This window comes from Saccostrea cucullata, unplaced genomic scaffold (genome assembly GCF_032062105.1).
Source record: "Saccostrea cucullata isolate Sc308-1 unplaced genomic scaffold, CSIRO_AGI_Scuc_v1 ctg2087, whole genome shotgun sequence".
NCBI lineage: Eukaryota > Metazoa > Mollusca > Bivalvia > Ostreida > Ostreidae > Saccostrea > Saccostrea cuccullata.
Window position 1 is genome coordinate 17,817 of NW_026937984.1, and position 25,818 is coordinate 43,634.

Genomic DNA, 25,818 nt, shown 5'->3' on the forward strand with positions numbered 1-25,818 from the left:
GTAGCATTTTGAAAGAAGTTCACAGAAATTTCTATTTTTAGTAACCACGGCAACACCGTTCATCGAAATCAAAAACCGATACACAGAATTATGTATCTTATTGTAGTCTACTTGTGTGCCAAGTTATATTGAAATCAGATTTAAACTGTATAAGGAGTAGCATTTTGAAAGAATTTCACAGAAATTTCTATTTTTAGTAACCACGGCAACACCGTTCATCGAAATCAAAAACCGATATACAGAATTATGTATCTTATTGTAGTCTACTTGTGTGCCAAGTTATATTGAAATCAGACTAAAACTGTATAAGGAGTAGCATTTTGAAAGAATTTCACAGAAATTTCTATTTTTAGTAACCACGGCAACAACGTTCATCGAAATCAAAAACTGATACACAGAATTGTGTATCTTAGTGTAGTCTACTTGTGTGCCAAGTTATACTGAAATCAGACTAAAACTGTAGAAGGAGTAGCATTTTGAAAGAAGTTCACAGAAATTTCTATTTTTAGTAACCACGGCAACACCGTTCATCGAAATCAAAAACCGATACACAGAATTATGTATCTTATTGTAGTCTACTTGTGTGCCAAGTTATATTGAAATCAGACTAAAACTGTATAAGGAGTAGCATTTTGAAAGAATTTCACAGAAATTTCTATTTTTAGTAAACCACGGCAACACCGTTCATCAAAATCAAAAACCGATAAACAGAATTGTGTATCTTAGTGTAGTCTACTTGTGTGCCAAGTTATATTGAAATCAGACTAAAACTGTAGGAGGAGTAGTATTTTGAAAGAATTTCACAGAAATTTCTATTTTTAGTAATCACGGCAACACTGTTCATCGAAATCAAAAACCGATATACAGAATTGTGTATCTTAGTGTAGTCTACTTGTGTGCCAAGTTATATTGAAATCAGACCAAACTGTAGGAGGAGTAGCATTTTGAAAGAATTTCACAGAAATTTCTATTTTTAGTAACCACGGCAACACCGTTCATCGAAATCAAAAACCGATATACAGAATTATGTATCTTATTGTAGTCTACTTGTGTGCCAAGTTATATTGAAATCAGACTAAAACTGTATAAGGAGTAGCATTTTGAAAGAATTTCACAGAAATTTTTATTTTTAGTAACCACGGCAACACAGTTCATCGAAATCAAAAACTGATATACAGAATTGTGTATCTTAGTGTAGTCTACTTGTGTGCCAAGTTATACTGAAATCAGACTAAAACTGTAGAAGGAGTAGCATTTTGAAAGAAGTTCAAAGAAATTTCTATTTTTAGTAACCACGGCAACACCGTTCATCAAAATCAAAAACCGATAAATAGAATTATGTATCTTAGTGTAGTCTACTTGTGTGCCAAGTTATATTGAAATCAGACTAAAACTGTAGAAGGAGTAGCATTTTGAAAGAATTTCACAGAAATTTCTATTTTTAGTAACCACGAAACACCGTTCATCGAAATCAAAAACCGATAAACAGAATTATGCATCTTATTGTAGTCTACTTGTGTGCCAAGTTATATTGAAATCTACTTGTGTGCCAAGTTATATTGAAATCAGACTAAAACTGTATAAGGAGTAGCATTTTGAAAGAATTTCACAGAAATTTCTATTTTTAGTAAACCACGGCAACACCGTTCATCGAAATCAAAAACCGATACACAGAATTGTGTATCTTAGTGTAGTCTACTTGTGTGCCAAGTTATATTGAAATCAGACTAAAACTGTAGGAGGAGTAGTATTTTGAAAGAATTTCACAGAAATTTCTATTTTTAGTAATCACGGCAACACTGTTCATCGAAATCAAAAACCGATATACAGAATTGTGTATCTTAGTGTACTCTACTTGTGTGCCAAGTTATATTGAAATCAGACCAAACTGTAGGAGGAGTAGCATTTTGAAAGAATTTCACAGAAATTTCTATTTTTAGTAACCACGGCAACACCGTTCATCGAAATCAAAAACCGATACATAGAATTATGTATCTTAGTGTAGTCTACTTGTGTGCCAAGTTATATTGAAATCAGACCAAACTGTAGGAGGAGTAGCATTTTGAAAAATTGTTTACAGACAGACAGACGGACAGACAGACAGCTAGACAGACAGACGGACGGACGACGGACGCATTACTATCGCATAAGCTCTTCTGGTCTCTGACCAGTAGAGCTAAAAATGGTTTCTTTTTGATATCAAATAGTATGGTGGCATATTTATGCCATCCACATAATTCTTTGTCAACATAAGATATTACGTCAAGTGAAGATAACTATTGCGTCAAGTCATGATAACTTTCTGGTTTGTCGTCAAACACTGTCTTTTATCTTGTACAGTCAAGAAAAGCTATCGTATTTTTTGCGATAGCTATCTCGACAAAGTGAGATAATTTATGTTGTTTCGCAATTAAAAGTTATCTCGTCATGTCAAGATAGCTATTGCAACAAAACGTGATAGCTTATCTTGACTTGACAAGATAAAAGTCGGTGTTTGACAACAAACCAGAAAGTTATCATGACTTGACGAGATACATATCTTGATTTGACATGATATGCTATGTTAACAAAAAGTTATGTGGATGGCATAAATAGGCCACCATAAAATAGTGTATTTACAACAGTTAACAGATATACTTGCAAATAAAGACTTGAGGTCATAACTTCAATATAAATACCAGTGATCTGCATGACTGCAAAATAATCTGCATATCTACCAAACATAAATGTGATAAACAATCCGATTCCACAAAGTTAAACCTAAACATATGTAAAAGGAGTTACATACAGATGAATAGATAGTTGCGATAATGTAACAAACTCCAATTTTAATCTGATGGTTTCAGGAGATACATGTAAACAAAACAGTTATGGAGAAAGCTACACTATTTCAGCAAATGGACAGACAACTGGAGATGAAATTTTTTCACATTGGATACCAATAAATAAAGCAAAATGGTACATGTATTTCTTCTTCATGGAATTTTATTTATTTGAAGGAATGCAACAAAAAGACACAGCATCCAAAATCAAGCTTCAGCTTTAATCAACCTGAATCAAATAAGCAAATATTTCATCCCATTTAGAAGTAAACATTTGAAATAAAACATAGCACAGCTTAATTAATAATCCAAATATATGAACTTTTTCATCTACATTTTTCATTTATAACATGCTATAATTTCTATTAAATGAGATTATAAATGATTTTAATATTAAACTTAAGACTTTTCAATTTGCTCTGGCTAGTTTTGCCATTATTTTCAAGACTTTACCTTAAAGTACAACTCTTTATGATGCAGCATGATTTTCATTTAACAACAAAATAAATGAATTTAAAAAAACTATCCCTATGATAGGTCCTACACCTATAGTGAAAGAAAATTTATACAGAACAGAGATGAAACTGTAGCTCAATTGGTATGTATAGACATACAAGGCATTAATTTACACTGATCACATAACAACTTTTAAAAACATGCTTAACATTTCATTTTGACAACTTTACTGACTAGTAAAATTACATAAATATTTTCTTGTAATGGTACAAAGTAATTGACTTGTTTTCAAACATAATTGATGATTAAGCCTTTGTATAAATTAAACAACTGTTAAGCTACATTTTTTTTTGTTATGACACTTGCTCATCAAAGTTGACACAGACACACAGATTCAGCACTATAACCATTCACTCCTTAATATAAACAAACATACAAAAAGCGAGTCAAGAAATACAAGTGAATGATCTTCAGAATGATTATTTACACTAAAGCTATCTCAAGACACTTTCGTACATGTATTGATCTTTTTTCTTCATCAATTGTGCTTTAACTTCAGTGCACTGACCCTTTGATATGAGAGGTAACTCTCATTGGAATAAATTGCATTAATTTCTTTGTACAATCATCAAGTTAACAATAACACTTAATTTTGTAAAATTTTGCATCACAAGGTATCCCAAAACTGTGAACAATTATAAATTAGATGGTAGTGAATAGAGTGAGCATGGACCTTAATAATATATTTTTTTCTCCATATTTAAAAAAATTCTAATCCCAGTAATAAAAACAAGAGGCCAATGGGCCACATCACTCACCTGAGCACATTGGCTAGGAAAAAAGAAAAAAATGAAAAATCTACATACAGCTAGGGAGGGGGATAGAATTTTAAACCACCTCAGGGTTTGACATTAAGGCACGTCCGACCGACTGAGTCTAGTAAAAGATGGGTCCGGTTGGGTAAAATGTCTGTGTACTAGACCGACTGGTCATGTGAGAAAAATAAAGGAACTTTTTATATATTTTCAAATAAAATTTACTGTTAATGAAAAATAAAACAAGAGGCCCATGGGCCTTATAGGTCACCTGAGCATTATGCAACAACTTTCCAGTGAATTACTTTTTTAAGCCAGATGCTATGGCATTCACAATTTTGAAAGAGGCACCATTGATCATCATAACAATACACTTAGCAGTTGCTTAGTTTGTTTACTTAGTACCCATATGCAGGGTAAGGGAACACAAAATGCATTTCAACTAATCAGTAATATTCAGCAATAATCAGTAGTGCCCCTACCATACATGAACCCCTGACCTTAGGCCTTGATATTTGATTAATATCAAGGAGCAGATTTCAAACCATTCATTCATTTTCAGTATATAAGTACAACCCCCTCCCCCCCCCCCCTTCTATAGTACCCCTGACCCTGGGGCCTTGAAATTCACAATTGTGGAAGATATGGCCCTTGTCCATCATATATTGGTAGTTCATCTGCTTAATACCCTTGGTAGAGGCACTCTTGCTCATCATAACTATGTGCTTAGTTAGTTGATATAATACCCAGGTGCAGAGAAGAAAATTTTCAAAGAATTAATGTATTTTCATTATATAATCTATAGAGCCCCGCCCTAACACCAGAACCCCTGACCCTGGGACTATAAAATTTACAATACTGGAAGAGGCATTCTTGCTCATCATAACTATATACTTAGTTAGTTTTTTATTTCCTAGGAGCAGAGGAGAAGATTTTCAAAGAATTCATGTATTTTCACTATATAATCAATACAGTCCCACCATAACACCAGAACCCCTGTCCCTGGGGCCATAAAATTCATTATTTTGGTAGAAGCACTCTTGCTCATCATAACTATGCACTTAGTTTGTTTATTTATTTCCTAGGAGCAGAGGAGAAGATTTTCAAAGTATTCATGTATTTTCACTATATAATCAATACAGTCCAACCCTAACACCAGAACCCCTGACCCTGGGGCCATAAAATTCATAATTTTGGTAGAGGCACTCTTGCTCATCATAACTATGCACTTAGTTAGTTTATTTAATACCCAGGAAATAAAATAGAGCCCCGCCCTAACACCAGAACCCCTGACCCTGGGGCCATAAAATTCACAATTTTGGTAGAGGCACTCTTGCTCATAATAACTATGCACTTAGTTAGTTTATATAATACCCAGGAGCAGAGGAGAAGATTTTCAAAGAATTCATGTATTTTCACTATATAATCAATAGTGCCCCGCCCTAACACCAGAAACCCTGGGGCCATAAAATTCACAATTTTGGTAGAGGCACTCTTGCTCATCATAACTATGTACTAAGTTAGTTTATTTAATACACAGGAGCAGAGAAGAAGATTTTCAAAGAATTCATGTATTTTCACTATATAATCAATAGAGCCCAACCCTAACACCAGAACCCCTGACCCTGGGGCCATAAAATTCACAATTTTGGTAGAGGCACTCTTGCTCATCTTAACTATGTACTTAGTTGGTTTATTTAATACCCAGGAGCAGAGAAGAAGATTTTCAAAGAAATAATGCATTTTCACTACCTAAGCCCCGGCACTAGAACCCCTGACCCCAGGGCCATGAATTTCACAATTTTGGTAGAGGACTCATTACTGATTAAAATCATGCAAACAGTTTGACTGCTTGATGTCCAGGAGTAAAGAAGAAGATTTTTAAAGATTGCACTAATTTTAGTGGTTTTGGCCCCACCCCACAGGCCCCAGGGGGGCAGGGATCATGAAATTCACAATTTTTGTTCCCCTTCACCCATAGATGCTTTATGCCAAATTTGGTTGAAATTGGTTCAGTGGTTGCAGAGAAGAAGCTGAAAATGTTCAAATGTTAACGCACAACGCACGACGCACGACGACGGACGAAAACAGATAGCAATAGGTCACCTGAGTTTACTCAGGTGACCTAATTAAAACATTTCTAACCGCAGAGTAGAAAGAAAACTACATACGTAACAGACAGCATGATCGAACAGCAGTCATTGTAGGCATTCGTAACTACTCGTCCATTTTCCTAAATAGGAACAAAAACAATAAGCTATTTATCATTCGTGGAAATGGCTGAGTAGTTACGATTGTCATTGTCGAAAGATTCACTTTTACGACATCTGTCAACGGTATAAATGGCAATAAAACTATATAATAATAATATTATTATTTTTAATATACTTTAATTCTCTGAACATTTTATTGGTAGCGTCTTAATATTGTGCACAAGTTGATTAAGTTAAGTTAGGACTAAACATAACAACTTAACAAGCCGCATGTATATGACATACTTTCGATGTTGACATGTTTGCGGGAAAATTTCGTTATTAAAATATAGAATACATTGGTAAAGATAAACAAACAAAATTAAACAGATTATAAATAGGGTTATTCATAAATTTTCACTATTTTGTGCTTAAATATTTTTTCTTAAGTTTGGTCAGGGCTAGTGGTTAAAGGGTCGGAGCTAGTAAAAATTTGCCAGAGTAGCCCGACTGGTCTAGTATTCCAAAAGCTTGATGTCAAACCCTGCACCTTATGATTCTTTCCTATCAATAAAAGAAATAGCCTTGCTGTTCTTGAGCACAGGATTTTTTCCTATTTATTCATTTGCAAAACTTTGATCCCCCTTGTGGCCCAGCCCTACCCCAGGGGCCTTCTTTGAACAAATTTGATTTAACACTACCTGAGGATGCCTCTATATCAATATGATTAATCATGGCTTTCATCTTCTTTTAAGATAAAGAATTTTTCTTAACAATACTATGTAAAAATTTGATCTGCCTTTTTTGCCCCCCCCCCAAGTTCATGAATTGAACAAACTTGAAAGAACACTATGTGAGGATGCTTCCATAAAGATATGATGGCCTATGATGGCTTTGCTGGTATAACAAAGAAGAGTTTTAAAGAATTTTCAATGTATTCCTATGTAGAACTTTAATCATTCATTGTTTCCCACCCTACCCCCAGTTGTCATGATTTGAACGAATTTGAATCTACACTAAATGAGGATGCTTCCATTATAATTTGACCAATCATTGCTTTACTGTTCTTTAAGAGAAGATTCTTAATGATATTTTCCTATATATTAAAATCAGATTTGATGCCCCATCCTATCCCCATAGGTCATGAGTTGAACAAACCTGAAACAACACTACCTGACGTATGCTTCCATTTAAATATGATTAATCAAGGCATTGCTGTTGTTGAGAAGAAGAGTTTTAAAGAATTTTTCAATGTATTCCTATGTAAAAGAACTACATGCGGTATATTGCATATATTTGCCCCCATAAAAGTTAAATTTTGAAAACTTCCTGAAATGTGCTGAATTCAATAAACTGTATGAGAAATATAAATTAACAGAAAATATTATAGTGTCAAAGCAGTGTATTCACAATTTTTGTTTTTATGACGTCACAAACTAGTCCGATTTTATATCCTTTTTCAGAAAAAGGACAAAATGGACAAAATTTCAACAATTTTAGCTTTAAATTTTATAGAGCGCAAGTTTGTTCAGGAACAATATTGACATATTTCATTGATATTATCATTCTGCACATTATATCAAAATATTGATCCTGAACACACATGCGCTCGGTGACTTTTACTTAAAATATCGACGAAATATGTACATTTTTCTGTAAAATTCATCAAAAACTGAAATTTACGTCATGTTTGTGACGTCATTGCGTACATATGGCGTCATTACTCATGAAAATATTCAGTGCTTTGAAGTCAGCATATACACCCCTGTTTAAGAACTTAATTAAATATATTTCCACCAAAGTTTGATTTGGGGGGCAAATATTGGTTATTACCGAATAAAGTTCTTTATTGTCCATTCTGGTCCAACCTACCCTCAGGGGTTCATGATTTAAAAGAAAAAATTGAATCTACACTACCTGAGGATGTTTCCACATAAGTTTCAGCTTTCCTGGCCCAGTGGTTCTTAAGAAGATTTTTAAAATATGACAATATTTTTTCACTAATTCATAATTATCTCCCCTTGAAAGAGGTTGCTGGCCCTTCATTTGAAAAAACTTGAATCTCATTCATCCAAGGATACTTGTGGCAAGTTTGGTTGAAATTGGCCAAGTGGTTCTTGAGAAGACAGACGGACAGCTTCTCAGCTAGACAGACAGACACCATACAAAACATGATCAGAAAAGCTCACTTGTGAGCTAAAAGAATTAAAGGCAAAAAATATGAATAACTTGGTTCTCAGGCCAGTTTTTTCCCAAAATGAATGCAGGAAGGAGGACCCCCTCCCCCCATTTTTTAGCTCATATAAAACAGACGCGGAATTAAAAAATTTTTTTTATATAATTTTAAAACTAGCAACTTTTGATCAACAGTGATTCAATATTGACTGTAGAAATCAGGAATATTTGTTCCCTGCTCCTTTTTCCTGCATCTTCTACATTTTGATGATTTGTGTAATGAAACTTAGAGAATTCAACACTTTTAGTGATGCATCTGGTCAATTGTTTACGCAACACAACTAATCTAAGAGTATTTCTACAATATAAATAGCGCTTGTGATTTTATCAAACGTCAATTTTGTCTTTTTTTTTGCCCACACTAAATGAAATCTGTGAATCTTGCTGATGTCCAAGTTCCAAGATTGAGGAAGCCGTCTTTGATAGCGTTATGAAGTTATAGCATGGAACAACATTCAGAAACCCTCACTATGTGCCATGGAATTATTACAGTCATTCCCTTATGCCTTATGAATTTGCACTGAAGTGAATCCTTCATGACCAAACTTAATCTTGATGCCTTAACCTGTTAACAACAATGGTCATATTTGCTATTTTTTGGCTAGGCAAATAGTTATGATCATCTTGATCAACTCAATGTTTGTCAAACATTTTAATGATTCTAAAATGCAGTTAGAAATTCTAAACTTTTTTATGCACGGCATGAGCGCATCAAAGGAATTTTATTTCATTCATTTGAGGATAAAATTGAGCATTGGTCATTGTTAAATGAGATTCACCCGGGCATGAGAACCAAGTCACTAATCTTAATTTTTTAGGCCTATAACTATTTCAAGGCTCTGGCCAAAACAATTATACCAAATCACTTATTCAATATATTGTATTTCAAATGGAATATGAATGGTTGAAGAATTGTATACAGTTTGTCATAACTAAACTACTCTTCTGACTTCAAAGAATCTCTTTAAATAATAGACCTGTCCCAAAGTCATAGCCACTAGCACAAGGGCTTCAAAGAAAGACCACAGAACAACCCGGGAATTGGTGTTTTCATTGACTGAAAAAGAGAGTATCAAACAAATAATCAAAACATGAATTATAACATTTAAAAACATGCACATGTGCTGCAACATTTTTAAATACTATCTTTTTCTTGAAATAATATGTAAATAATATACACAAATGAAACTCATAGACTAAATTTACAACATTTAATTAAATCAAATTTTATTAACATTTGAAAATACAATAAAATCACATTTTGAATTCAATAGGACCAAGGCCACACCAATAAAATTTCCTGTTCATCCGACCTGCGCTCGTATTTAAGAGAAACCTAAAAAATATTATTTTAAATTTCCCACTTCCAGAAATGTTCGTTCCAATTCCCGCCCCATTTTTCATTTTATTTTAAATACTCAGTCATGTCTGCCTTTGGAATTCAGTAGGAAATTTTACATTTCATCAAAAAATGCGACAACATTGATCAATTTGCATGAAAGGACACTTGATACTCTGACGTATTGACTATTGTGCTAATTTGACAGTATATGTCGTTAAAAATTGGCTCGAACAGGTGATTGGGGGACACCACCTGCATTTGTCATTAGCTCCAATGATGAACAAACTTTTTGTCCCCCGCTTGAAAAGTGGGGGATATTAATTTGGGTCCGTCTGTCCGTCTTTCTATCTGTCTGAAACACTCTCTCACAAGTGAGAGGTCCTGGGTTCGAATACCGGATGATCCATTTTCTTTTTTTTCAAAATACTTTTTTCTTTACTAAATGATAGTATTCAGCATGTGAAATGAAAATTTATGAGGTCTGGCTTGCACAAATAAACAATACCAGTCAATAAAACCCAAAATGTCTGGCCAGATTGGATCAGTGGATGTGAAAACATTTCGAGCGTTGAAGAGCAGAGCATTTATGCACCTCCATAATCAAAGTACTGAAAGTACTGATTCGAGGTGACGTCTTCAGAATGTGAAATTCACCAAGTCTATCCATAAAAAAGATATGAACCGGACACAAATTACGAAATTTTTCTTCCAGTGACCTTGAACTTCCCCAAATGACCTTGAGTCATGGTCATGACACACCCTTAGGTCACGAGCAATCTTTGTGTGAATGAGAACCTACCAAGTTTATCCATAAGAAAGATATGGACCGGACACGAATTATGAATTTTTTCTTCCAGTGATCTTGAACTTCCCCAAATGACCTTAGGTCAAGATCATGACACAACCTTAGGTCATGAGGAATCTTTGTGTGGAGTAAGAGACTCTAATTTCCTCCCTAAGAAAGATATGGACCGGACAATTTTGCACAGACAGACAGCTAGACAGACGGACAAGCTGATTCCTATATACCCCCCAAACTTCGTTTGTGGGGGGTATAAAAAGGAAAGCTGGCTTGGTGGGTTAAAAAAAACCCAGAATTTAGCAAAGTTAGTACCATTAAATATGTTCAAAAGTTCTTCAAAAAATCTAAATAAAATTCAATTGGGTAACTCCATTTAATGTTCTGACAGTCTGACTACTGAAACAAGAGGCCCATGGGCCACATTGCTCACCTCAGCACTGTGGCTGGGAAAAAGTAGAAATTAGTTTATTATTGAATAGTTTATATCCAAAAGTAGTCCCATGACCAATCATGGCTTTGCTATTCTTGATAGGATGATTTTTAAAGAATTTTCCTATTTTTGTCTATGTAAAACTTTGGTCGGCCCTTGTGCCCCCGCCCTACCCCCGGGTGTCATGATTTGAACAAACTTGAATCTACACTACCTGAGGATGCTTCCATATAAATATGATCAATTATGGCTTTGCTATTCTTTAAAGAATTTTCCTATATATTTCTATGTAAAACTTTGGTTGGCCATTTTGGCCCCGCCCTATCCCCAGGGGTCATGATTGAACAAATTTGAATCTACACTACCTGAGGATGCTTCCATATAAATATGATCAATTATGGCTTTGGTTTTCTTGAGAAGATTTTTCAAGAATTTTCCTATATATTTCTATGTAAAACTTTGGTCGGCGATTGTGGCCCCACCCTACCCCCGGGGGTCATGATTTGAAGAAATTGAATATACACTACCTGAGGATGCTTCCATATAAATATGATCAATTATGGCTTTGGTTTTCTTGAGAAGAAGATTTTTCAAGAATTTTCCTATATATTTCTATGTAAAACTTTGGTCGGCGATTGTGGCCCCACCCTACCCCCGGGGGTCATGATTTGAACAAATTTGAATCTACACTACCTGAGGATGTTTCCCCATAAGTTTCATCTTTCCTGGCACAGTGGTTCTTGAGAAGAAGATTTTTAAAAGATACCACCAAATTTTCATTAATCCCCAATTATCTCCCCTTGAATGAGGGTGTGGCCCTTCATTTGAACACACTTGAATCCCCTTCACCCAAGGATGCTTTGTGGCAAGTTTGGTTGAAATTGGCCCAGGCGGTTCTTGAGAAGAAGTCGAAAATGTGAAAAGTTTACAACAACGACGACAGACAATGGACAAATTGTGATCAGAAAAGCTCACTTGAGCCTTTGGCTCACCCTACAACAACTTAAGTTTGAATGCCTTACTTGCTCTGTGGATCCTCTCTCTGACTTCCATATACTCTTGTTCATGTTTAACACCTGTCAGTGCTGTAGACAATTCATTTATCATTTCTGTCAGCTTGTTATGATTGGCTAAGAAAAAATGGTGAAAGACATTACATTTGCATCAAATTTAAGAAAAAGAACTAGTGGGTATTGTTTTTTAAACAAACAAAAAAAAATGACTGCTCTTCTTTACCAAATTAATAAGTGCATTTTTACGACCAGGGTAAAAAATAACAAGCATTCTGAGAGTATTGCATAAGCAATACATGTCCCTTCTGGGATTCCCTTTTCTCTTTAAGGTTTCATTTTATTAGACACTGTGTATGAAAAATCCCCACGAAAATGTGGAAATTTTGGTTATTACTTGTTTATGAATGAAATGTCTTGGAATTAAGTTGATCTCCCTTGCAAAGAAAGATGACGTCTTTGAATGCCATTTAACACCCATGCAAGCTTTGATCAGAACAGCTCAGAACAATCTCATTTTACTTGGTTAAAAACAACTTTATACCAAAAAATCCAACTTGATCTATATTTGTATTTGTCACTATAAAGTTATCCAGCAAGTTTCAAATCATAACAATCTCGTTTAGAACATTAATTTAGAGCATCACAACATAATTAAGTGCATCACAAACCCTATAGTGAACCCAAATAGAAACCAGAATTCTCAGTCGAGATGGTAGCTCTACTGGTTTGTACTTATAATAAAGGAAGAGATAAGTAGCAGTTGGGACATAAAACTTTACAAAAGCAATACTGCATACAGGGTTATTTTCGCCCCATGTTATTTTCGCCCTTTTGAACTTGTGAACAATTTTGCCCCATTTTAAATTCGCCCAGTCATAGTTCTGTTTAAGAAATTTTGAGATGTAAGTTGAATTCGCCCCGTTTTAAATTCGCCCGATCAAGGAGAGGGCAAAAGGGGCGAAAATAAAATGGGGGCGAAAATTTCCCTGTATACAGTAAATAGAGTAATGATGCTTGATTACGTCTCTTTTTGTGGCAAGATTGCAATTTAAGCCTTCAGCTGTAGGAGTAGCTTTTAATAAAAATTTACATAATTTTCTATTTTACTTGCCATGGCAACATTATGTATCTCAGTGTAGTTTACTTGCATGCTAAATTATATTATAATAATCAGACTAAAACAGTATTTTGAGTAGCCTTTTAAAAGTATTTCACAGAAATTTCTATATTTATTTACAATGGCAAAACCGCTCATAGAAATCTAAAACTGATACATAGAATTATTTATCTTAGTGTAGTCTTCTTGTGTGCCAAGTTACATTAAAATCAGACCAAAACTGTACTACGAGTACCATTTTAACGGAATTTCACAGAAAGATCAAGGTTCATCTTTGGCCTCTTTTGGCCCTGTGAATTTCTGAAAAATCAGAACAGCTCATTTTTAGTTTAAAATATGTTAAATTTCACTTGGACCCTTTGTAACTTCATATCAAATAACCAGAAGTCTCTGTTGAGACTGAAGCTCTACTGGTTTGTACTTATAGCAAAGGAAGAGAAAAGTATTTAAGCAGTTGGAAATTGAAACTTTTCAACAGCAATAAATAGAATAATGATCCTTGATTAAGTCTCTTTATGTTCTTAGTGCAGTCTACTTGCATGCCACATTTATATCATAATCAGACTAAAATTGTATTTGGAGTAGCATTTTGAAAGAATTTCACAGAAATTTCTATTTTTAGTAACCACAGCAATACCGTTCATCGAAATCAAAAACCGAGACAAAGAATTATGTACCTTATTGTAGTCTACTTGTGTGCCAAGTTATATTGAAATCAGACTAAAACTGTATAAGGAGTAGCATTTTGAAAGAATTTCACAGAAATTTCTATTTTTAGTAACCACGGCAACACCATTCATCGGAATCAAAAACCAATACACAGAATTGTGTATCTTAGTGTAGTCTACTTGTGTGCCAAGTTATATTGAAATCAGACTAAAACTGTAGGAGGAGTAGCATTTTGAAAGAATTTCACAGAAATTTCTATTTTTAGTAACCACGGCAACACTGTTCATCGAAATCAAAAACCGATACATAGAATTATGTATCTTAGTGTAGTCTACTTGTGTGCCAAGTTATATTGAAATCAGACCAAAACTGTAGGAGGAGTAGCATTTTGAAAAATTGTTTACAGACTGACAGACAGACAGACAGACAGACAGACGGACGGACGCATTACTATCGCATAAGCTCTTCTGGTCTCTGACCAGTAGAGCTAAAAATGACGTACTTTTTTCTCTTGTCTGTGTATTATGACGTCATGAATTGCGTCATTTTGCTCAAATCTCGAAAAATTCTTTAAAAATAGCCATAATTTTCAGCATTTTTGAATATTTTGCATAACCCCCAACCTCCGATCTAATATGTTTAACTATATAATGAAATAACTGTTGCGAAAGATTCTAATCCATGAAACAATTTTTGGATCTTGGGGTGTGCTCATATTTTAATCAATAATTGAAGATGCTCAAATTCACTAATTTTCTTCAAAATTCAAGAACATTGTAGTTTCACATAGCCTGCATATCAGAACATGGACTCCCAGAGGAATTTTTTTATATAGGAAATGAAAGCAAGAAGTCTCCACATTATGTTGATGTTCGAAATGGGACGTAAGGAATTGGTCAGTTTATTGGTATAATGACAGGGCCGACTTGGTCAGTTTATTGGTATAATGACAGGGCCATTTTATGGGGTTTGTGAACCTACCTCTTTCTATTGTTAGTAACCACAACAACACCCTTCATAGAATTCAAAAACTGATATACAGAATTATGTATCTTAGTCTATTTGTGTGTCAAGTTATACTGAAATCAGACGAAAACTATAGGAAGAGTAGCATTTTGAAAAATTGTATACAGCTAGACAGACGGACGCCGGACGCATTAGTATCACATAAGCTCTTCTGGTCTCTGACAAATTCATTAAAAAGTTACGAAAATTATACAAATTTGTTTTAAATTGACCCAAATTTTACCAATTTAGGTTCATTTTTCATAAACTTGAGTCTTAGAAAGTCAATCTTTAAAATAGAGTAACCCCATCATTTCTCAGAAAAAAGTATTGACCTATACCCCAAAAATTATGCTATGATTTTACTCTATCTCCCACATTAAACTAGTAAATTTAATTTAGAAGTGTACATCCCAAAATCACTCATCTGGAAAATCTACAGGTGTCTCTCAATCTCTCAAAGTTCAAGGGACCTCAAGAAAAGTTCAAGAGATTGGGGGGTTCGAGAAATAGAAAGTAAATAAAATCCGGATTTTCATACTTGTTAACTCTACCGATTTAGGCGGGAGTCTACCGCTTTTTCACTCCATCTCCTGCCTACCGATTTAATTCAGAAATCTACCACTTTTCTAAAAAAGTTGCGTCTAAAGTATTTTTGGTTCGCTTCGGTATCCATTTTTGAAGCTACTCTCATAAATTTATCTCGTTAGATATTGCGTGATTTGACTCAGAAGCATACAAATGCTTTTTTTGTATCGATGTGTACATAGATTTCAAGCACAAATTTGAAAACGACAACAGCACAAGACTACCAGTGATTACATTGGTTACGATAAATTTAGTCAACATCACTGCCATGAAAAAGGAGAAACAGCTTATAATAATTAGATGAAAATGTTTGGCATCATCTATAAAAGCACAGGAGCTCACAATTTTATCAATAAAGTAAATAGAAATCACTCGATTGACCAAGCCATGTGGCACATCTCTACTTTCGTTTTCAATCATCGCAGGAAATCTGATTTAAATAACGAAAGATAGAAACTTGTTTTAGATCTAGTTTAAACCATGTCATCATTTGTTTTGTTTAACAACTGAATGAACATTCAGAATTATTGCTTCTAGGCTATATTGTTAAAAAGATCACTCTTCAAAAGGCTAAGTTAAACAGCCAATCCAAGCAAAATGATGAGCATGAAAAATATTTGAATTTGTACAATTTATGTCAAACTTAAGGTGTTTCTGTCTTCTTCTTTGCAGTTGATATTTAAGATCAGCAGCGGCCGATCTATTTGTGGTTGTGTTAGAAAGTGCACATGGGGAAACGAGACGTTATTTTTTTTATTACTTCAATAAAATAATTCTTTAGTTAAATGATATCAAGTATAAATCATGAGTAAAATATTTTAAAAAATTGCTTTACACTTACTACTAAATGTTGTTATTATAATTCAATTTAATTATCATTTCTTATCAGATAATTGATAATTTATGGTTATATAAAAAGAGTTTACATTAGATACTCCCCAGCCTGGGAGTGTGTAAGATATGAAAGTAAACCGTCATGATTTTCCAGATAATAATGATGAGGTAAATACGCATAGCAATAAAATTTTTAGAAGATTTTCAACTACCAGTAAAAGTTATTCTACATTTGCTCTACATGACTGTACATCTTCAAACGACAGAAAGATCCTGCTCTGCATGCAGATATACATTGTATGTCATGTGACCAAGATCCAGGGTATCACCACGTGGTTCATTTTGACAGGCCTACACCTTCGTTTTGATGACAATAATTTCTTGTCATTCATCAATGAACATTGACTCTTTCTTACATCGATCAATCTATTTATGAGCAAATGCGGTAAAAATATCTATTTATTTAATTCTTTAAAATTGTTTTTTTGGTGTTTGCTTTGAAGACAGTCTAAAATAAAAAGGATTTAACTTTTTCACCTTTGAATATCTTGACGTGCTTTCCTTGCATGTGAAAGGATTTATTTTAAATGCTAAATTTTGTTTGCGACTGATTTGATGCTTTGCATCAATTTTACTTGTTGCAGGTTTCATTTAAGGCTATATATATACATGTATATATTACATGAAAAATGTCGGTAATCCAAGCGTAAAACAACGCACGCGCAATGCTATCGCTTTTGAGGTCTGAATCTCCCTATTTTTCATCACAATAGGTTAACATGTATGGGATTTTTCAGTTCCGATCATCGATGTTCTGCTATTATAAATACTGGAAGTATATGTAAATAAAGTCATTTCACATTTTTCAATCGTATTTTACAGACAATTTACTTGATATCAACAGCAATAATGGTATTTCGACTAAATAAAACAAATTCCTAAAGTTTCAATATTCATTTGTTCTTAATTTTTTCATGATTACATGAAACCCGAATAGCAATTGTCAGTTTGGCTATTTCGCGGCTTGATGGGGTCCTTCACCTGTGTTCAACAGATGTTTTTAAATGGTATTCAGTCCTAGAGAAAGGAATTTCTTGTACAATATTTGCAATGCTGGTATTATGTAGACTCCAATAAAAGTTCATAGTCTTTGGAAACTAATAAATGAACGTCTATAAATTATTTTCTAAAAATTATCGTCTGGGTTTCAAGTCAAAATTAGTTGTGAATTCATTTATAATTTACCAATATAATAACCAATTAATTATATCAACACACGGATGACCCACAGATGTTAACACCCAGTTAACACCTCCATGCCAGCCCCAGGCCTCAACTGTTTTCCAGGTAAGTCCAGGCTGCATCAATTTTACGCTTGATTGGTGTGTATATGCGTGCAATCAAAACTTCGAGAGGTAGAGAGTAAAATTCAATGAAATATGTGTAACGGGACCCATGTTTTGGTTCGAGAGATAGAGAACTTCGAGATATCAGGAGTAAATTTGCTTAGATATAAAGAGGGAAAAAAACAGGACCAGAGGTTCACTAGGGCTGTGTATTGAGCAAAAAATTTCAATACGATTCAATATTTTTTAAAGCGATATGCGATATATTGGATTCTAAAACAAGTCCATCAAAAAAGGCTAATGAATCATTTAATGTATGGACTTCATAAAAAATTTGTGTTTTATTACCCATTTCAAAGTTCTTATCCCATAGTCAGTAGGGCTGGGTATTGAAAGAAATTTTTAGATACGATACATATTGCAATACAGAGGTGCGATCTTCGATACATATTGCCAATACAGACAAATGAGAATACACTATTTTTTGCATGTTGTTTTAAAGACGTGATAGTATTTTTTGATTAAAGCATAAATTTACAATAATAAAACATTTTAAATCCTTGTTTTTTTTTTTTCATTCTCTTTGAATGGACAAGTGTATGACAGATTAATGTTATTTGCCCATTTTTTTCTTCAGAAAAATCAAGGCATCGATCCGCTTAGTCAGGTTTCAGAAAAGTCCTTGTGCATGTAAATATGTTGCCACTGGTGCTAAATACTCGTTCTGAAGCCACAGACGACATCACAACATTGACCTGTTTGACTGTGTATACTTCACTTTATGTCGTATTCGTGGAAGTAATGGCAGATAAAATATTTTACCAAATTGCTTTGAGTTAAAATAAACTATGACTTAAAAATTCTGATTGATATCTTATTATCGGTTTACATTCCATGACTTTTTTTCGACGCGCCATTTTACCTACCTGAATTGCCTTTAAATTTCACAGTAGCAAACAGGTCAATGTTGCGATGCCATCTGAGATGGGTAATAATATATAGGCTTGTTGTTCCACCAGAACTTGCGACTTCTTGTTGACAAATATAATTACATTTTGCCTTTTTGCTGCTAACTTTTATGTAGCGACCCTACACTTTTGACATGTTTACATGCGTTTAAACGATTTCAGATAAGTCGTTCGTAATATTAGTCACTTTGACATTTTTCTTTCTCTTGATTAAACGTTGAAATAATTGAGCAATATGCAAGCATCTCTGTATCGGTTATCGTATTGCTAAAAAATATTGATATATACCGATTACCGATATATTGATCCAGCCCTAATAGTCAGTAAATAAAACACTTCCAATCGAAACTTTTAATGACTGTAAAATCAACATGTTAAAATAAAATTGTTATGCAATTTATAATAACTATAAAAACTGTGTTATTTCTCTAATAAATGTGTTATTATTGATCAGTTTTAATTCAAAAAAGTTAAATATAATCTTTGCTGATTAAAATTCCCATCTTTTTAGCAGAATTAGAAGAAAAATTTTTCGATATGATATTTTTCTTGAATATCAATACGTATCGATATATTGATACAGCCCTAAGGTTCACTTCGAGAGATCGGAGTTTGAGCCATTGAGAGTTACCTTTAGATGCAAGCCTGAAAGTGTACATCCTTAGATGTACCATCCCTGCAAATTTGGTTAACACAGGGCTTATTAAAAAAGTCTTATAGGAATAAGGTACAAAAAGGGACATTGGGAAGCATTTGGGGGTTCCTTGTGGTTAAAAGACATACCCCTTTTTTTCAAATCAAATGTAAAAAAGTGTAGCTTTTATAGTTATTTTTTAGAAATGTTATTGAGATGTTGACTGATAAAATCTTTGAAAACTGCAAAAACAAACTTTCAGTTTCTATCAAACACTGGACAAAATAATTCACATCAGGGCATTCACACCACTTTTTGAGCCGTTCAAATTGGGAAAATTTTCATCATTTTGGGAAAAGTTGGATGACCAACATTCATTAAAAAAAATTCTCAAATTTTACTTTTCTGGCATTTTGTCATCAATTTAACTCTGGTTTTGAATAAACAGTTAAACAGAACAAACATGGCAACTTAGGCTATTTATGAAAGTACATTAGCTTTGTCATAACTATCTTTGAGTGTTGATATTGCGGTTATTTGTCTTTCTGAGTGACAGTCGCTAGTCACATAATCCCGAATTTCCTTGATCACATGGACAACTTTGCTTACTAATTCAGCGAGAGACTGAACATGCTGAAGCGTGGATATGTTTCTAGGTGCAGGCTTACTAATGTTTAAATGAAATGTCTATTTTAGAAACCAAAATGATGTTTTTGTCGATTTTTAAGACAAGATACTTAGCACTCGTAGTTACATTCTGATTCAGCATTTTTCAGGGTTTATAGCAAAACTTATTACATTTGTGACATAATAGGAAAACTTATCTAAAAATGTTATATAATTTAATATATATCACATAAAGCTCAGAAAAATCAAGTAAATTTATACTAAATTCAGCAAAATTATACATACCATCACCATCCATATCAGTCTCTTTCGGTTTCTCTCCAATGTCCATTGTAAACATGAGAATCTTTGGGGTCACAGTGGACATTTTGTTATTAAAGCAGTATCTGTAAACACCATCCATGTGGGCAGCAAACGTGTACTTTCCATTGGATTCCCTGTCTCCCTGATGGATGATTTTCCCATCTGGTCCATATATCTACCATATAATATTCAGAGTTGATAACTCAGAAAGAGAATCAAACTTCTTAAAAGCATTTTAAAACAAGAGGCCCATGGGTCACATCGCTCACCTGAGCAATGTGGCTAGGAAAAAAGCATAAATCAGTTTATTATTAAAAAGTTGAAACCCAATAGTGGTCCCAAAATATCCTTAAAAGGGAGAGGGTATGATTTGAACAAACTTGAATCTACACTAACTAAGAATGCTTGCATATTTCTTTGACTACATTTGGCTTTATTGCCCTTTACATTTGAACTTACATTGTCACCCCGCCCTACCCCCAGGGGTCATGACTTGAACAAAATTGAATCTACACTACCTGAGAATGCTTCGCTATGAATAGGACTGATCATGGCTTTGCTATTTTTGAAAAGAAGATTTTTATAAAGATTTCTTTCTAAATGTTTCTATGTAAAACTTGGATTCCATGTTTTGGCCCCATTGCTATTCCAGAGAAGAGGATTTTTTAAAGAATTTTCCTTTACATTTCTATGTGAAACTTTGATAGGCCATTGTGGCCCCACCCTACCCCCAGGGGTCATGATTTGAACAAACCTTAATCTACACTACCTGAGGATGCTTCCCTATAAGTTTCAACTTTCCTGGCATAGTGGTTCTTGAGAAGAAGATTTTTAAAGAATTCTCCTGTGTATTTCTATGTAAAACTTTGATCGGCCATTGTGGCCCCGCCCTACCCCCCGGGGTCATGATATGAACAAAATTGAATCTACACTACCTGAGGATGCTTCCCTATAAGTTTTATCTTTCCTGGCACAGTGGTTCTTGAGAAGAAGATTTTTAAAGAATTTTCCTATGTATTTTTATGTTAAACTTTGATCGGCCATTGTGGCCCTGCCCTACCCCCGGGGGTCATGACATGAACAAATTTGAATCTACACTACCTGAGGATGCTTCCCTATAACTTTCATCTTTCCCGGCACAGTGGTTCTTGAGAAGAAGATTTTTAAAGAATTTTCCTATATATTTCTATGTAAAACTTTGATCGGCCATTGTGGCCCCGCCCTACCCCTGGGGGTCCTGATTTGAACAAATTTGATTCTACACTACCTGAGTATGCTTCCCTATAAGTTTCATCTTTCCTAGCACAGTGGTTCTTGAGAAAAAGATTTTTAAAACATACCATAAAATTTTCACTATTTCTGAATTCTCTCCCCTTGAATAAGGGTGTGGCCCTTCATTTGAACAAAATTGCATCCCCTTTTCTTAAAGATACTTTGTGCCAAGTTTGGTTGAAATTGGCCCAATGGTTCTTAAGAAGAAGTCAAAAATGTGAAAAGTTAACGACAACAACGACAACGACGACAGACAACGTACAAATTTTGATCAGAAAAGCTCACTTGAGCCTTCGGCTCAGGTGAGCTAAAAACAATACAGGTCAAAATCTTGTTCTTTAAATAATTAACATGATTAAATTATAAATTTCTTTTGCTAACATGACAGAAATTCCTGCTTGTATTTTTCCTAACTGAACTGGTACCAGACCCATTTACAATGGGTAGAAAAAATCCCTGGAAATTCAAAAAAGTTTAATCCAAGTCCTGAAACTTCTTTTAGTCCCAGACCATCTAGTGGCGAGTCCCAAAACATTAGTATTAGTCAGGTCCCAAAACATTAACAATGTGGTCCTAAAACATTGTACACCAAATTTTACAGTGGTTTTTAATCTATATCAAAACAAACTTGAATTTTGAAATTTTAATGATACATAAAGACATCAATAGGGAATAAAGCTTCAAAGTCACTCTTTATTTAACATTTCAACATAATTAATGTATGACATCAGATCAATATTTCCAAGTTTTTAACACTTTCAATTCAAAATTCCAAACTGGAAGGGTACAGAACCCTGTACCAAAAAGAGTCAATAAGTCCTGGCCTGACTTAGTCAAACTCACTTTTGATCAGTCTCACTTTTACCAACAGAATTAATAGAGGAAAAGTGAGACAGAGAACAAAAGTGAGTTTGTCTAAGTTTTATCAGTCTAGACGAACTCCAAAAATGGTGTGAACTCCAAATAAGAAGTCTTTGGCTCCGTCATGCATTGTGGCAAAATGGCGCCAGATGTAAACAAACAATGGATTGTCCTTCGCTTTCTCCTAATATATGGCCGCTTTATGGCTGTATTTAGTACATGTAGGTGGCGATTCAAAATGGAGGCATAACATGTAAACTTTCCAGGTTACCTTTCAATTTTAACATTTTTATTGCTGTTTATGGTTTAGACACTCTTGTCAAATGTAAATTGTGACTTAATTTTAATTTTTGTTGAATAAATAATTGCCCTTATTAAATCATTTAGTGTATATATGTATTGACTTATTTATCACTTTGTACTCTTGCATAATAGTGATTTTGGATATACGACATCGAGTTTAATACTGCCGGTAAGAATAAATTTCTTAACTGAATTTAATATCTCCTTGTTTTAAATTTTCCGAGTACTGCTCTAATTACCATACTTTCTAAAACTTTGCATTGAGAGTTTTTGTAGACCCATGAAAAATCGACATTTTTCTTGTATCTGCTCATGCATGGACTCTTTTTTCGTAGTCTTTTTCAGTCTCAATTTCTTACTTCATTTTTGGAGTTTATCTAGACTATTTAAGGCACCAAGGTCTCACATGCGCCTCCGAAGTTAAATCAGTCTTTAATTATTTTTTTTATTAATACAAAATTTTATTCACATAAATGACAAAGTGAATGGGATCGGGCAGCAGGCAAAACCTATTTTAGCCCTCTCCCTAAATCAGTCTTCTGAACAAGTTCGGAAAAGATCTGTCATTTTTAATTCGTTTAGATTATTGATTGGTTGCCCGGATGACAGAAATATGAAGTGAGAAACACGATTGATAGGTGAAACTTATCCAAGTCCAAGTCCCGAGATGGAGGGAATTTTTCTTTTTCAGTGAAAACACAGAAAAGTTGCACTTGTTTACATAGGTGACAATTTTGTCAAATATTTGAACGACACTGCCCAAAAAATTCTGCGTTGAAATTCAGATTTGTTTAGTTCAGAGTACAAATAAATACTAATATCTACATTTTATTCCCCATGACTTAAAATTATGCGCCATTTCAGCAATAATTTTCAGCAATCTAACAAATAATTTTATGCAATCGAGTTTATCACTTGTAGAGAGGACTATAAAGGGTAGGGAGATGGATAAAAAATACAGATTAGTTAAATAATGTGCCTAGAAAATACAGATTAGTTAAATAATGTGCCTAGAATTAGGGAGTGAAAGGCAGTTAATTGACCGATGCTGGAAAGTGGAAAAATTCTCCCCCAAAAGTGCGTAAAAAAATATTGCGCCGTAAATTGAACATTTTTTGCATTACAGGATCTGTAGCGTTATGGTCGAAGACAAATATATAAAAACCATAGGGCCAGTTTCATTTGTCACCAATCGGCGCACGCCGAATTGCGCCGGTCATATGACCGGCGTAAAACGGCTAAGAGGCAAATGAATTAAACCGGCGAAAACATTTTTAAAAAATGAATAATTACGCTAAATGATAATCAATTAATTAAGTTTTATCACTTTTTACATTATGTCTTAGTAGAATAATTCGAAATTCAATTTTAAAAAACCATGGACCTCATGAAAAATTTTATTTTTCAGAAAATAAAAACATATTTTAAATATATGAATAGAGATTTGCTCAAAATATGCAAACAAATAAAGAACATATCGATTTGGTAAAAGTATCTGCATTTTCAAAGTTGTTTTCTCTTCCCGCCATATTTCTAAGACCGGCGAATTCCTCGCCGGTCATTTCAGACCGGCGCATTCGGCGTACGCCGGCGAACCTTCCCCGGTCAAATGAAGTAACAAGCCGGGTTACGAAAGGTCAAGCGGCGCATTCGGCGTACGCCGGTATTACAAATGAAATCCTACCATAATGTTACAGATTTGCATCTAGTAGCCCATTGCACATATGAATTGTCAAATATTTGCTTTTTTGTTTATTTCTCACAAAAATACGTTTCTGAGATAAACTGCATATAAATAAAATAGCTTTACCAAGCTATTCTGAATATTTCAAGCAATAGCTTAATCAAGAGATTGTGCTGGAATAGCAGGACCTCGATCGTCATTGACTGATGACTTCAAATGTTGGCCAAAATAAGATATGGGCATCTTCCTCGCCCTCCCTTTCCTACAGCTATAACTTTAGTTTTGCATGAAGAGGTCTACGATAACATACCTTAACATCTATATCGAGGAAACCGCCTTCCGCTACTTCGAACATTAAACTCATTTTTGTCCCAGATGTTACTTTATCGAAGAAGCATTCTTCAGCGTGAGCATCAATATTTAAAAAATAACAATCAACTAATTTCAAACTAATTATTGAAATGAACACAGCTATGCCTATATTAAAAATTCCCATCTTGAGATAGGAACTTGTTTCAGAAAAATTAACTTGGTAACAACCACGTCGGCTAAAAATGAAACAGGATGCCACGTATTTTTTCTGCGCATGCGTTTATCTTTGGCTTTTGGTGCATGATACTTTCGACACCATGACGTTCAGCACCCATAAGATTCCATAACTTACTGTAAAACTTTGGACTTTGAAGTCCCATATTTTTCATCAGATTTGAAATTCCAATGTGCAATTATTCTCCAATAGTTTTGAATAAAAAAGACAAAAAAAAAAAATTAACTTTAGAAAATTTATTAAGGAAGGCCCATACTTTTATGGATCCGGTTTTAATTTTACACACTAGCACAAAATTTTGATTATCATTTGTCTACAGAAATAAAATCTTTTTTGATGATTGATAATAATTTAGCAAGTATATATTTATTTCTTTATAGTGTCAACGTGCATACAAAGCACTTGATATACATTTGTTATGAAAATTATCACTTTTTACTCTTTTTATAATTTTCCTTTGCTTGTCAGATTACTCTCGGAAGTTACCCCCTTCTTTTTTTTTTTTGGGGGGGGGGGGTTACAATTAAATTTTGTTTGATTTCATTTTGCTCCTCAGGTAAAATTTGGGGAACTTGACACCCTCCCCCCTTTTTTTAAAAACCATTGCTACGGGTGTCGCATAATATACGTTCCGGGTAACTTGGCGTTCCGGCCGGAACGCTAAATACCTATAATATTGGTTCCGGGCCATAATAAACGTTCCGGCCCGCGTAAGATTGGTTCCGGCCGTAAAAAACGTTCCGGGCAACCAAGCACCCTATTAAACTCTCTATTTATATTTAATAATGGCTGTTAATTTTAATATAATTTCTTCTTTCTTTTATACCTTCGTATATGATACAGCAGGATTTAATCGTAAGACATACATATATGTTTACATTTCAAGTCAGAATATGCGGTCTTTTTACCAGAGACATTATATATTTATTAATGTCTCTGATCTAAATATTATA

At 34.1% G+C, this 25,818-nt stretch overlaps 1 protein-coding gene across 1 annotated transcript; it reads right to left on the bottom strand.

Annotated features, from left to right (window-relative positions):
* Positions 1–2,963: 2,963 nt before the first annotated feature.
* Positions 2,964–24,892, bottom strand: LOC134249232 (transmembrane emp24 domain-containing protein 2-like). Its single transcript, XM_062731605.1, has 5 exons — positions 24,629–24,892; positions 20,181–20,373; positions 12,117–12,224; positions 6,836–9,577; positions 2,964–4,175 (listed from the first exon to the last, which is right to left on the bottom strand). Exons 1-4 carry the CDS (start codon positions 24,812–24,814, stop codon positions 9,453–9,455), a joined length of 612 nt encoding a protein of 203 aa, XP_062587589.1. The 5' UTR covers positions 24,815–24,892; the 3' UTR covers positions 2,964–4,175; positions 6,836–9,452.
* Positions 24,893–25,818: the final 926 nt, after the last annotated feature.